The 15,323-nt window shown below is 41.2% G+C and overlaps 2 protein-coding genes across 6 annotated transcripts in view; one reads left to right on the top strand and one right to left on the bottom strand.

Moving 5' to 3' along the window:
• Window positions 1-8,195, bottom strand: part of FGD6 (FYVE, RhoGEF and PH domain containing 6) — a 61,216-nt gene extending 53,021 nt beyond the window's left edge. The window contains exon 1 of one of the 2 annotated variants that reach the window (XM_081022464.1): window positions 7,904-8,195. In XM_081022464.1, coding sequence (XP_080878590.1) covers window positions 7,904-7,916 — 13 coding nt within the window. In that variant the 5' untranslated portion in view covers window positions 7,917-8,195. The remainder of the gene's footprint in view (window positions 1-7,903) is intronic. The other variant, XM_081022463.1, reaches the window with a different exon arrangement.
• A 130-nt stretch (window positions 8,196-8,325) lies between these two features.
• The window catches only part of VEZT (vezatin, adherens junctions transmembrane protein), a 30,273-nt gene continuing 23,275 nt past the window's right edge, over window positions 8,326-15,323 (top strand). For 3 of the 4 annotated variants that reach the window (XR_013990958.1, XM_081022489.1, XM_081022488.1), the window contains exon 1: window positions 8,326-8,484. Coding sequence is in view for 2 of the 4 variants with exons in the window: in XM_081022489.1 (XP_080878615.1) it covers window positions 8,449-8,484 (36 nt within the window). In the remaining 2 variants the exon portion in view is untranslated. Of the gene's footprint in view, window positions 8,485-14,907; window positions 15,158-15,323 lie in introns of those variants that run through there. The other variant, XM_081022490.1, reaches the window with a different exon arrangement.

Below are 15,323 nucleotides of genomic sequence, written 5' to 3'. Positions count from 1 at the left end.
AGGTGCATGAGCGTTCAACATAAACACAAAAGGAAATGACTCACAACATCCCGGAAGATAGGAAGCAATCTTTCAAAACATGGGATTGGGGAAGATATATTTTCTAAAACTGTGATGGTAACTGACATAAATGCACCCCAAGTCCAAAAGGAAAACATTAATTTAAACCCTTTACTTGCTTAACACCATGATGAAGGAAAACAGGAAAATTCTGAATAGCTTTAAAACGAATACAGAAGAGATGAACAAACAACTTCCTTAATCCAGATGGTGCAGCTGTACCTGAATAAATAGTGGAATTTTTAAAGGCTCAAAAGGACACCTTACCCCGCTAATCTAATTTTTTAGCCTTTCAAACAAAAACACTGAAAGAGAATAATGCTCACCTAGTTGACGTCCTATTTGTTGCGTATTGCCCTCATCTGTGGTACTATCAGTGGCGTAGCGTGGGGGGTGCAGGGGGGGGGCCGGCCGCACCGGCCGCAACATCTGGGGGTTAGGGTTAGGGGGCGCAAATCCACGGGTTAGGGGGCGCAAATTACTTGCCTTGCCCCGGGTGCTGACAACCCACGCTACGCCACTGGGTACTATGAAGAGTTCCTGGTTTTCGAAAACAGAATAAAAACTGCAGTTTAGTGCATTCAGATTAAGAGCTCAAAATTAGGACTTTGTTTTGCAACTGCATCACCACAACTATATTTCTTCCAAGACATAGTCTCCCACTTCCAGCCTGATCATAAAGATGTTTACTTGGTGGTCTCTTCAATTTAGTACAATAGATGTACAGTCAAATCCTATGCATGTTTACATAGAAGACAGGACATTAAGTTCAGTAGACGTCACTTGCAAATGTGCCTAAGGCTGCAATCCTATGTGCACATACTTGAGAGCAAGTCCCTTGAGTTTAGTGGGAGTTAATTTCAAGAAAACACACACAAGATCAGAGATTATTGTAGCTTTTAAAATGACATCACCACTTTTTATGGACCTGCACCTGAACATTTACGCTCGCAGAACATAAAGCCACATGAGCATATATTTCACAGCAAAAAATGCATATTAATCTGATATTTGCTGAATATGCTTTGGGGGGGGGGTGCATCCTCATCCTGATACATTTTTGTCAACCAAAGAAACAAACAAGCCTTCCAACATTTTTTTCATCATAGTGCTCATCCCAAATCCCTAAATCACTAAATCTGGCAAATTAATTGAGCAAGCACAAAGCCCAATTTCTAGACTTGCTATGTCAGCAATCAGATATGCTGGGACAGTAGCTACACTGCCACACTGTTACAAAATGAGGTATTAAGATGTTCAACCGGTTCTGCTGCAAAGCTGACATAGTGGGAGGAAGCCCTGCCAACATTCCATATTCTACCTTCTCCAGCCCTAAACCATCCTAACTCAAGTTTATAAATGGGGTTATATTAATTCACACCTTGATTTTAACCTTCACTAAAGGCTATACAGTGGTACCTCGGATTACATACGCTTCGGGTTACATACGCTTCAGGTTACAGACTCCGCTAACCCAGAAATAGTACCTCGGGTTAAGAACTTTGCTTCAGGATGAGAACAGAAATTGTGCTCTGGCAGCGCGGCAGCAGCAGGAGGCCCCATTAGCTAAAGTGGTCTTCAGGTTAAGAACAGTTTCAGGTTAAGTACGGACTTCTGGAACGAATTATGTACTTAACCCGAGGTACCACTGTATACCTAAACAAATATTCAGTCATGTAGCCAAATTTAGCTTCTGTGTAACCACGTCCACTACATACTCTGGGACTCTTAACATATCAAGTGGGGAAAATGCAGGAGATGAAAGCCTACTGAGTATTTGCCAATAATGTGCATGTTACTTATGAGATCTATTTTATGACCTTCTTCAAGATTGAAATTCTCTCATTTAAGAGCAGACATACTTACCAGAGTGGTCTAGCTGCTAGGAAAACTCCACTGGCTCGTTCAGACTACTCCACTGTTAAAGCTACTCTTTGCCACCCCCAAAATGCAAACAAATCCAGTTGCATCTCCCCAAACCAACCATCTCCCCAAACCAACCATCACAAATCCTGGAAAATGCATTGTTAAACTAAACCCAAAGCTAACAATAGTCCACATCATCCTAACACTGCTCTGAAAAGAAACTGGCAACTCAGAATTATCAAAGTCTTAGGTACCTACAGAGTTAACATGTACATGCAAGGATTAGCTATCTTTTTTACACTGTGGAACCCTTTTAACCTTCTCTCAAGCATCACCAAAGCTTCTGTCTCTGATTCAATAGACAGGCCTTAGAAGGTTTCAAAAACATTTCCAACAGATCAATGGAAACATAACACTGCAGATCAATTCGTTTTAATTTTAAGGAGCAGGCCCTGGCTTCACATGTTCCTTCTCTTCCTATGCCAGTTGCTCATGGTGCAATGTTACATCTAGTTAGCTGTAACCCAGTTTAGCCCTGCAAACCCTGGTTAACATACGTCTGTGCAGATGCAACAGCCACACCATGGTTACGAGTGTAGGGGGGATGAAAGGGGTGGGGTGGGGAGTTAATGTAGGTGAGGGATGGAGAGCCCTTTCCCATCTCTTTGTGGTTAAGATATCACCAGCATTTCTGTGCTAGGTTATTGAGATGTTTTTACCAGCTTTGTAACAGTACCACAAAATGTGGATTGGAATACATTTTGCTGCTTATTTCACAATGCACTTCACTAAGTGCAATTTTGTAATCGGGTAACACTGTTGTTCTTCATTCCCAAATTGTTTCTGGTAATAGGAAACTCCCTTCAATTCAATTTGGAACCTGTTGGCATTTACAATATTTATTGGAGAACTATTGGGAAAACCTCAGTTTCCACAGAAATTCCCTCCCAACTGGTAACAATGGCACATGTTCACGAATGCCTCTTGTCGTATTGCTTGATTTTAAAGGGCCTCTAAAAATGTTCTCATTTTTGCCTAGTTGCTTGCCACCAAGCACAGGTTAGAAAGAACTTTCAAAACACATGTGCCAAATCTCATTTTACATGTGCACATGTGCCAAATCTCATTTTACATTCTAAAATGTAAAACACCAGATCCATTATAAATCCAAGCTTTGCAAGCAGAACAAATTTTTGTTCTGAACCAGATAGGTACAAACTTTGGCTGCATCACAATTACAAAAACAAACACCTGTGGATGTGTCCCATCAATGCAGGCATTTCCATTTGAGCAGCAGGACTTTTGCCCCCCCTCTGCCTCCTGTGCATACATACCCTGTGTCCTCCCCAAATCTGGCTCCAGAGAGTTGGAGGGATCTGCCGAACAGATTTCTGGGGCATGCACTGAGAGGTGGGTGACATTCCATTGCACAAGCAGAAATCCTTGTGCTGCAGAACATTCACAGAGTGCTATGTTGGATATAACCCTAAGGGTTCAAATACTGAAACATTTATTGATTCAACTCTGTCTAATTATTTAATACTTAAAAGTAAATACTATTTGCTTCCAGGAACCTTTTTATCTTGATTAGTCACCTTCCCCCTACCATTTTCTAATTATTAACTTAATTTTAGCACTAGGAATACACCTCCAAGATTATGAGCCATTTTGATCTTGGAATGAGATCTAATTGAGAAGACAGTGCAATTAGCAAAGTATGAACAAAAAAAATATGGTGGGTGTCCTAAAGTAACTGCTAAACAACAGAAAATTATCCAAGTCAATTACATGTGCACTATTACAGCTTTCGTAACATAAACAATATATTGCCAAATAATTAAAATGCAAACATTAAAATAATTCTGCTCTCAATGATGTGCCAATTAATAAAATTGCAAAGACAGCTAGGTAGTGCAGAGACTTAATGGGTTTAAGGCATTACTCCAAAATGCTTCCACAGACATCTGAGGAGCAACCATGGGACAAGCTGAAATATGTCTACATTTGACCATAGACCGCAATCAGTAATGGAATCCTTCACATTAAGGAAACATCGTAAGTATCCATTATGCCTTATATCTGTTTTTTGATACTTCCATGAAAGGAGCTGATAAGGATGATTTATCTGCCGCTTTCCATTCAATGAAGAGTGTTCTTATTTATGCTGCTCATGAAGGCATAAAGCAGCTATTAACCTAGAGAATGGGCAAACAAAAACATGGATAATGTACCTCTGTTTCACAAACGCTCACCCTTCCCTGAAAAATACCCAGAAATACAATAACTTCTCATTTAAAGGTGAAAAAAGGTTAGGGAATGCCAAGCACTGATGTTGATCAGTTCAAATAAAAGCCTAATTAATGCCTTCCATGATGTTGATCAGTTCAAATAAAAACCTAATTAATGCCTTCCATGATTAACATATGTGACTAAACTTGTATGATCTTGATTGAGATGGGAGTATACTCTTGAAAAGGAAATAAGTATCGGTGGAATTAGCATTAATAATTCTGGTAATGCCACATAAACAAAATAATGCTCTTATAAATATTGACTGCTATAGTAAAACATGTGTATTTAAGATTGATTTTTACACAAGAGGACAATTCTCCAAACAAAGACTTAAGCTTAGAATTCTACTTTCCTACAGCTCACTCTACCCCGAAACACAAGAATTTTGCTGTGTGTTAGAAAACCCCAATGACAGTCTACAAAGTCCAGACCTCACCCAGATAATAAAACTGTGTGTCACGAAAAGGGCAACAGATAAGAATACCTAGTCATGTGTTCATGTGTGCTCCACTGCTGTAGAGACCTAGTAGCAAGCCATTATAGGTCAATGAAAATTCAGCACTGGATCTGAAGAAAGATTCACAAACCAAACACCCGTACACTTTGGTCACTTTCCATGTCATCCAGAGTATCATGGCTGCTGCAAGCTCTGCAGCTGTTTCCATGTCATTCCTGGAGTTTATCCGTTGCTTTTGTAGGTTGGATGAACTTAATACACACCACAAACACTCTAGCACCTGGGCAGAAGATATAAATGCTACCAGGTTGGTGTAGGACACTCTTCCCCAAGCCTTTCAGAAATTATGGACTGTAGTTTCCATTATCCCCAATAATGACCATGGTCACCATTGGCCATGCTCGTTGGTGCTGATGGGAGTTGGGAGTTCAACAAAATCTGGAGGCACCAGTCTGGGGGAAGCTGGTGTAGGAGCAGCCATGAAGGCTACAGTAACCATGCTATTGTGGAGAGGTAGCTGTCTGCTATAGCAGAAACAGAGCCTTTTGGCATATTAAAGATGAACAAATATATTATGGATTAATTTTACACATTTACAATGATTCCTATAAAGTGAGAACAAAGAGTGCCTAGATCTCAACAGCTGACCTCAGGCTCCATTGCTTGGCTATGTCACAAAGAAACCATACACACCCTATTTAGCTACAGCTTACTTCCAGGCAAACATATTTATGATAAGGATACAAATTACTGGTAATTTTGCCAAGTGCCACACAAAACTTGACTAAACAAGGTTATCAATGAAGTTATCAGGATGAGAATGTTTCCTGCACACACATGGCTTCTCAGACACAAGCTCTATTGAGGTCAATTAGATTTATTTCCAAGTAAGCCTATATATGATTACACTTGAAGGCTGCAATTCTATACACAATTAACTGAGAGTAATCCTGCACTCCAAAACCCAGGTGCAATCCTACCCCCACTCCTACTGGGAGTGGTTAGGATGTGGTGAATCTTAAGTAAATTATTTATCTAGGAGTTATCTACTCCAACTGAGGAAAGGCCTGCTTACTGCTGGTGCAAGTTAAGACAGCCCAAGTTACACTAAGAAAAAGGGGTGTGTCAAGAGTAGGGAATAGGTGGAGTAAGGGAGAAACAGATACACTGCATATTTACCAGCTCCATCCACAGGTAGCTTACACCACCAAAACTGCAGACGTTAGTATAGTTACAGGTAGGTAGTCGTGTTGGTCTGCCATAGTCCAAAACAAAGTAGTGTGCATGCACACGAATGCTCATACCAATAACAAACTTAGTTGGTCTCTAAGGTGCTACTGGAAGGATGTTAGTATACTCTCACCCCAAAAGGAATAAATACAAGGGCAGACAGTGAAGGTTTACACTGCTTCCTGACCCCACCCAGACCAGAGAGTTAGGATGCAGCCATGGGTGTAGCCAGGATTTTGGGGGAGGGGCAGACCTTTCTGTTAGGGGGGCAGAACCTCAGATAGTTATGCATTTTTTATTGATTTATTGATTTAGCTGCCCCTCTCTGCCCGCCTCCTGGCTACGCCCATGGATGCAGCTTAACTTCACAGGAAATACACTGGTATATCTGCCTAGTAAGAATTGTTCTACAAGCCCCATTAAATACAATGGAATTTAATTCTGAGCAGCTTAATTTGCACAGGAAATATACTGGTATATCTGCCTAGTAAGAATTGCTCTGCAAGTCCCATGAAATACAATGGAATTTAATTCTGAGCAGATATTCATAGGATTCCGTTATGGTTAAGAAGCATCCTCATGCACCAACACAAAAATTCCAATTGCCTGTTTCCACAGATGCATGCACGAAAACGAATTAAACCATTTTAAAACACAGTACCAATGCCTGCAAACCATTCAAACATGAGCTCCCCACAGTTTTATAATTTTAAACAAAGCTGACTTTGTTTTCCTTAATTGGGGTCATGGCATAAAATAAAATATGCCTTTGTTTTCTGAATCATGATGGGGTAGCTAGGGTCAACTTTTTTGTTCACCACAGCAAAAACTGAAAGAAAGTTTACTAAAAGACTATCTTCCTAGGACTATTTGTTTATAAAGTGGGAGCTCTAGGCCTGAAGCCATGCAGATCGCTTCTCCACAATGTTAGTAACTGAATCAATTTAAAACCACAAGACGACACAGAGTATCAGAAATGCACTCAACAAGTTATCATGGGTTATTATGAGTTCTATTTAACTTGAAAGCTTGCCACATGTTCGTTCAACACAATAAAAGTCACCTGACCTGTCTGTGTACCTCACGCAATGGCCAACTACACCTAGCAGAGTTTCTAGGTGTAGAGAAGTACAAGCATTAAAAAGAAGATGACACCTCCTTTCCCCATTAAACCAGTAAGTGTCCTTTGGGGGGAATTAAGTTTTCTACTGAATATCTTTCTCTTTTGGGTACCACCTCGTGGTTCTAACAAAGACACCCACCCACCCAAAGAGTGGGGGGGGGGGGAAATGAAGATGAATCATTTCCTTGAGGATCTGCAGGCACAAAATAAGGAGGATAGAGTCCAACCATACCAAGCAGGAAACTGGTGCTTTTTAATTTCCTCCCAGTAGTTAGAATCACGAGAAAACAAAGACGGACTTCACAGGACACTACCGGAAAAGCAGTTATAAACCCCAAAAATAAGAGCACCAGATCATGCACTTCTCTCAGGGTACAGACCTCAAGACGAGTATTTCGGAATGGAAAGCTCTCCGAAGGGACTCCGTTGTTGCGTGAAGGGGGGGGCGCCAAAAACTGATGAGGGGCTTGGGAGAAAACGGGGGGGGGGGGGCCTCAAGTAGAGCTATAGCAACTTCCCAGTAAGTGCTTTTCTCCCACTCCAACTAAGGGGGGAAGGGACATGACACAAAAGACAAGCGGGACAGCGGGGTGGGGTGGGGGCTGTGAACAAGGACAGCTCGACTTCCAGCCTAGAGGAAGTTTCCCAGAAGACGACCCCCAACCAAGCAGAGAATGAGTGGAGGCGGGAGGGGGCAAAGGGAGTTTCCTTGCATTGTCTGCATCCAGCCGCGTCTGGCTGGGTAGCCCCGATGTGTCTGCTGTGTGTGTGTGTGTTTCCCCCCTTGTCTTTCCTGCACCGGTCGCAGCTGGCTTCGCCGGATGAAGAGAAACTTCTCCGCAACTTTCCTCCGCTCATCCCGTCGAGAAACTCACCGGCTGAACTCATGGTGCCTCCTTCCCACGCGCCTCTCTGCCGCTGCTGCCTGCCCCTTAACCCGGCGTCCTTTTCTTAAGACATAGCAGCTCCTCTGGAGTCTGCGGAGAGGAAAACAGGCCTCTGCTCTGTCTCGGCGGCTGCCGAAAAATGCGGCTCGTTCCCCCGGCTCCCGCGGAACATCCCCGTCGAGGAGACCGAGAGCGACTCGCACCGAAACGAGCCCCGACAGCGACCAACTCTCCGTATAGGGTTCTCCCACAGCTACAACACGAAAGCCCCCTAGAGGCCGAGAGCCGCCAGTGCAGGCTTAAAAAGCAGAACCAAGAAAAATCTCTGTTCCAAGATAAGCTTCCAATCAGCGGAGCGCTACCTGACCTGCCTTTCTCAACCCCGCCCCCTCCGTCCTTCGCGGTGGCTTCTGGGAGTCGTAGTTTTCTTACGCCGGCAGTTGGGCCGTACGGGGAGATTATATACCGCCCGGGCTCGACGGACTCGGTTTCCCGTCGTGCCTGGAGGGCAGAAGCACGGATGGCGGAGAAGGATGACACCGGAGTTTGACGACGAAGTGGTGTTTGAGGTAGCGAAAGCGCGGCCTATCTGGGGGTTTCTGAGGAGGCCGCAGGCGGAGGAGCCGGCGCCGCGGGTCCTTCACAGCCTCAGGCGGTGGGACGGGGTGGGGCGGCCCCGTGCGTGGATGTTGGGGGTGGGTGGGGGTACCTCGCGGGGCCTTCTGCTGGGAGCGGGGGCTGCCACAGAGGGGCCAGGAGGGTCTGAGGTGGTGCTGGTCTTTGAAACCGCCCCCCTGAGAGGGAGGGAGGGTCGCCTTTAAGCACTTGGAGGGCAGCAGCTTAGACAAAAGGGGCTGGCCATCTCGCCACAATCCCATCCGTGCCTGCCAGCCTGGAGCCAGTTCCAGTAGAGTTCAATAATAATAATAATAATAATAATAATAATAATAATTTATTATTTATACCCCGCCCATCTGGCTGGGTTTCACCAGCCACTCAATGGCACTTGCTCCCAAGTGAGGCTGCATAAGATCGGAGCCTGCTTTTGTGGGAGGATGAAGGCACCGTCTGCCCCCCAAACCGTGGTTCTCTTTGCCATTTAAGCTCAATAGCCTTTTTTTTGTCCAAGGAGCACCCACCAGTCAGAGTTGTCGAGGCAGATGGAGGGGGCACCACAACAGGGTGCTGGTTGCCCCCATAGATTCCCCCAATTCAAATAGCCTGGTTAGTTTTGGTAACAGCCCCCCCCCCCCGTTGAAAATGCTGCTGCTCAATGACAAGCTGGGGAATGGTTCAAATGACAGCTATCCTAGATGCACATGCTGACCTGGATTTTATTGCAGAGACCTGGCTGGATGAAGCTGGGGGTGGGGTTAATCTGTCTCAGCTTTGCCCCACTGGGTTTCTCTGTACAGCTAATGTTAGAAACTCAGATATATAATGTAATGACCAACTGGCACCTTAAACCTGTGTACAGCAGCAGGCAAGATCTAGGGGAGGGATCTGTCCTGACTGCATTTCCCTGACCAGATGTCCTCTCCAGCAGCCCACTGGGTGCATATCTGAAGATAGGTGGCTGGGGCAGAATAGGGATTCTGCAGATATACCGCCCACACTGATGCTCAACAGTCTCCCTTCCTGAACTAGCAGGGAAGGTCTTAGGGTTGGCATTCATGCTGAGGCTTCGCTGTCAGGAGTGGATCAGGATTTCATGTCTGCCATGCCAACCTTGAGTCTGTCCCAAGTAACTTCTGACTCCTATCCATGCTGCAGGACACACTCTGGACTTGGCTTTTTGCATTGAATTGGATGGTGGTAGTCTTAGGGCATAGCAGAGTGAATTCTGACCACTGACCCTCCATTTGTTAACACAAACTCCTAGTGGAGATGTACTCTTTCTGCTTAAAGACAGTGTGTTAGTATTAAAGTATAAGGGCTTTTTTTACAAGAAAAAACACCCCACCCAAAGGTCATAGATCTCACTTTCTGTAAAGCATCTTTGTTTCCCCCACCACTGCCAACTTATTTATAGATTTACAGTACTTCTATTAAGATATAATTCCTCTTTTTGTGGCAGACCTGGCACAATGCAAATGCTGTTATCTATTTCAGTAATATTGGTTAGATTAGTAAACTGTAATAATAATAAAAAAATGAATTCAGCCTCTTGAAATGTATAAAAGAAAGCACTTTCGTACACTTTCATTAGCATCATAGGCATATGGTGTAGCATGTGTTTTTCGTGTGTGAGGTTTTTTCCATTAGAAATCCTTGTGGTTTAATTGTAATGGATAAATAGTATTTACCTCTTGAAGTTGCACTGAACAAAAAGTTTCTGGAGTATGCTTTGAAATGGACATCTCCCTTATAAGGAGAGACCACTAAAAGTGTGTGTGTGTGTGTGTGTGTGTGTGTGAGTGTGTGTAATTTTGTGCTATTTGGTTTTTTTTTGCTATATTTTAGTTGGCCCAATAAAGGTATTGCCTAATATGAACTTTGGAAACTGTTTACTTAGAAACATACATGGTGAGCTTGGGGATCAGCCAAACGCCCAGTCACCCAATGGTCTTGAGGTTTTCCTCTTCCTTGCTAGCTAGCTACAAAAACTCTTCACTATTTTGTCTTTAACTGTGTTACAACCTATCAAACTGCTTCCTTGACCCCCTTCCCAAACAAATAGTAGATGTCTAGGAGCTAGTTGTCCCTGCAAAATCCTGAACTAGAAGTTATTTTACATGTTCAAAGAGACTGCTAACAGGCCTATTAAGCTCATTATAATAAGCCATGTTAATTTCTTCTCTTTCAGTTGGTTCATTTTTTGCAGTCATAATTAAATTAAAGTGTTTACTAAGTGTAATCATTTTCAGAAGCGATATTAGACGAGGTTAATGGAAGGGGGGAAACTTAACAGTTGGAAAACCAGTTAGTTAAGTATTTCTATTGTTTTACTTGATGGGGGGGGGCAGCTGCCTCCCCTGACCCTCTTGGCTACGCCTATGTATCCATGCAAACTAATTGTTATTCTATGCTGTCGTTTCTCAGTACATGATCCTTTTGTATTGGTAGTGTGTTTGATATCTTTATACAATATATTTAAGTGCAAAAGAATAGTTCATACTCTATCTTTGCTAGAGTATTATTTTATTTATTTATTTGCCCATGTATTATACCTATTCCCTCTATTATTGTGGGACTCATGCATACATTGCACAGTTAAGTTGCACGATCTGATGCAGAGAGTTGACTTTCATGCTGTACAAGTGCAGTACAAGCAGTACTAGACTGCTATGTTGCTTTCTAAGTTCAGACATTGGTTGATAGTGGTTTGTGGGAAAGACCTAATGTACTGTACATAACACTGAAGTAAAAAAAAAAAGCCTTTAGTGTACTTCAATGAGGTGCATGCTTGTTTTCAAAAGTTTTAAAAACACTCTTTAAATTGAGAGTAACACCCAAAAGTAATATACATATATAGCTGATCCATTAATTTGCAAGTCTCGCTGACTTCCATAAGGCTTCCTTCCAGATAAATTGGTGTAGCTTCAGATTTTCTGGAAAGTTACATGTGTATCTATTTAATTTAGAAACAAACTTTGATTAGGTTTAACTGTGGCAGTTTCAAGATGTGTGGTTTGTTGCACTAATAAATCATTGCTACTGGTGGAATTGCTGTTGATGTTCTACCCTATCTGGACTTTTTTCTGGATGCGCATTCCTCTCTGTTTCATCTACACCAGTGGGCATAACATAACTGCCTGTGGTGGAAAAGCAGAAAGTCCAGTGAGTGTCAAGTTGGAAAACTGAAACCAAACAATCCTTTAAAAAAATAAATACATAAAAATCAATTAATTACCATGAAGCACCTATTCATTTAAGCACAGTTGCCCAATGCTAGTTATGCAATGCAAAAAAAAAACAAAAGATTTTTTTTTTTTAAGATTGGAAGTATTAATTGGGGATGATGGCAGATGCTAAAACAGCAGAGACCAGAAAGGGATTTTTCCTAGATTTTAAAATTAGTTTTATTTTGTAATTTCACCATAAAAATCTTTCATTTCAGCACTATTTTCTAATATTTTAAAAGATATAGCTGGAGAAGCATTTTAGTTCTAATTAAAAGATCAATTAAAAATTAAATGTTTAGGAAATGGTATCAACTGCAAAGGTTAGTAAATGTGTGTGATGTATTCAGCTCTGATATGTCACTGCCAAAACCATGACTCTTAAATGTACAGAAGTGTAATGCTACACCTGTGGAGATTATTACATTCCACACATACCCCACACTTTATCTTCGCCAAAAAGCCAAGAAGCAATATACTTTTCCAGCTGTCTCAAAAAAGTCAGACTTTCTGTGTAAGAAAAATGGAAAATTGTAAAAAAACCACACCATATAAGTGGATGATAATATGTGGACCTCTTCACTTTCCTCCCAGTAAAATGTGAATGAACAAGAGGGTGATTCCGCACTAAATTCCTAGTGTAGAAGCAACCCATAGTTACCATGAAGTGGAGAATGAAAATGGCATGTATGAGGAAAGAAGATGCATATGCTTGCAGCATGTTCCTAGTTTCTAGCCCACGGAGATGAGCTGTAATGTCTGAATTGAGCCCTTGGTATAAGATCCTAAATTCTGGCCCCCAAACTATTGATGAGATGCAAGTGCAAACTGCTCTTGCGGTTATTGGAAAAAATTACAAACTGTGAAGTGAATTCAATAGCTAATAATTTTCTATTTTAAATGTGACTTATTCCCATATATTCAGTTGACTTCATGTTGTTTCATATTTTTAAAGTTTGAAATACATATCCATTGCAATAGCAAACTGGCAAGTGGAATAAAAAAAAAATGGCAGTCTTAATGACCTGGTGCAATTCTTTTATGAAAGGTTCTCATTAGCTTTAAAGGGTTTCCTTACTGTAACCACATCTTTTTTGTAATTTATTCATGAAGCCTGTGCTGTTACTAGAAGCACTGTTTATGAACACTCAGTTGTACTGTATTTTCCTTCATGTTATTCATTGTATACTTGTTGGAGATATGAAGCATTCAGTATGGAACTGAGACGCTTGAGGCACCAGAATGAAACATGGTTGTCAAAACACTTTATATTATCCTTATACTTCTTTTGTGTGAACTTTGATACCTAATAATTTTCCCGTGTGTGTGTTTTGTTGTTGTAGTTGTAGTTGTTGTTGTTGTTGTTCATATTAATGACATAATTTTAAATGCCTTCTCATTTACTTAGTAACTGTTAGCTTCCATTAAGAAAAGGCTAATATTCAAGTTACTCTGAAATACTAAAGCTTGATATAAAAGTTAGAGGACAAGGCCTTTCAAATAACTTAGCTGTAACTTTTCCTTATGCTGCTATGACAACTATTTTAGTAAGTTTTAATGAAAGCCTCTTGCTTTCTCCTTAGTTTGATTTTGAAGGAATTGGATAAGTCCCCCCCCCTTCATATATTTTCTACTGCCTGTAAGAATTTTTATTCTGGTCTAATGGCATTTAATTGAAGTTTTAGATATTTGATATTTTACTGTGCTTGATGCTTTAATTTGTTGGAAGCTGCCCAGAATGGCTGGGACAACTCAGTCAGATGGGCAGCGTATAAATTAGTAGTAGTGGTGGTAGTAGTAGTAGTCATCAAAATTGGAATGAACTGGTTAGTCCAGAATTTCTGAGAAGAAGAAAAGAAGAGTTTGGATTTGATATCCTGCTTTATCACTACCCGAAGGATTCTCAAAGCGGGTAACATTCTCCTTTCCCTTCCTCCCCCACAACAAACACTCTGTGAAGTGAGTGGGGCTGAGAGACTTCAGAGAAGTGTGACTAGCCCAAGGTCACCCAGCAGCTGCATGTGGAGGAGCGGGGACGCGAACCTGGTTCACCAGATTAGGAGTCTCTCGCTCTTAACCACTACACCACACTGGCTCTCAAAGAAGCTGAGTAGCTTGGCAGTTGTTTTTTTTAATACAGGGGAATTTTTGACAGACTTAATTTTTATAATCCTTAATTATTTGACATATTAAGGTGGCTAGCAAATTTCTGAATGACATACAGTAAGATGAATACTTTTCTATCTTAACTGAATCAATGAAACATTTTTATGATAAACTAATTGTTGTAAAGTTAAAAGTAGCCATTTTTATAGATCCACAGGATGAAAATTGTGTTATACACTCTTCTGCTGCATCAAACCATATGCAACTGAAATAGTATAGGACAAGGGAAAGATTAATGCTATTAAGGTGTGAAACATAATCCTATCAGTGCTCAGAAATCTTTTTAGTAGGCTAAATAGGCTTAACCAAAAGGAAGCATACTGTATACATTTTTTCTATTTATTTTACAAGTTGCCCTTTTCTTTGCAAATACTTGTTCCAGTTTGATGTCAGCCTTCTGAATGTCAGTAACCAAAACTTAAACCAGTGTGTACAATTAGACATGAAAATGCAAATATAAAGGTTAAAGTATAAATATTAGAATGACTATTCTATTGGAATACTAAAGGAATCATGTCCTGTACTGTTCATCATCAAATGTGGAGTAAAATCAAGAAAGAAATTGGAATCCATCAAATTAAATGGTCTTAAAGTCTTGTCTTTAATTTGATAGCATTGAGTCTGTCTGTGAGGCAGTTTTGGAAGACAGAAGGTTTTCATTTGAAAAATGTGAGAATCTGAAGGGAGCAGGAGCACAACCTTTACATAGGGGGAAATAGCTTTTATATTTATAAATAATGTACCTTTCTAGAATCCCTGTCTTGTACTCATTCAAGATGCAATTTATGAGTAATTGGCTAGATGATAAGCAGGCCAAGATGATTATGAGCCAAGGGACTATGACTAAGACATTTAAATTCAGTAGCTTGGCAAGTCTTTGCAAAGGATTCTATATAATATTGATGTGCATTATTTCTTTTAAGCAGTAGCTTCCTAAAAGCCTTTTAAAATCCATCAACTGATTGTCGGTTCCTCCTATCATACAGTAACAGAAGAAACTGCAGAGTCTTAGTGAGTTGCTGCTGGCTGCTTCTGATGATGCTAGGAAAATGCGCCTGTGTGAGAGCACAGGTGCAGTTTTTCTGACCGATGATCCTCATTTTCTGCTCCAGTCATCCTGGAGAGGCAAGTAGAAAGAAATGAGGAGGTGGAGGAAATTCTCTCAGATGCACTGCAAGTGTATTTGAGAAAGAGGTGGAATCATATTTTCCAGGAGACAAGGAATGCACTGCCTGTAAGTCTTTTATTCCTCTAATCACTGCACCTCGGAATAAACTTGGCTGACTTTTGTTTTAGGCATTAGTAGAGTTTGCACTTTAGTAGTTGAAAGGGATAAAATTTGAGAGAGAAAGACGTTCCAAGATGTTGTTGGGAGTGTCATCTGTTGTTTATATTCTGGT

Source organism: Podarcis pityusensis, assembly GCF_964106645.2.
Source record: "Podarcis pityusensis genome assembly, chromosome: 10".
NCBI lineage: Eukaryota > Metazoa > Chordata > Lepidosauria > Squamata > Lacertidae > Podarcis > Podarcis pityusensis.
This window is presented reverse-complemented; position numbering and strand designations above follow the sequence as displayed.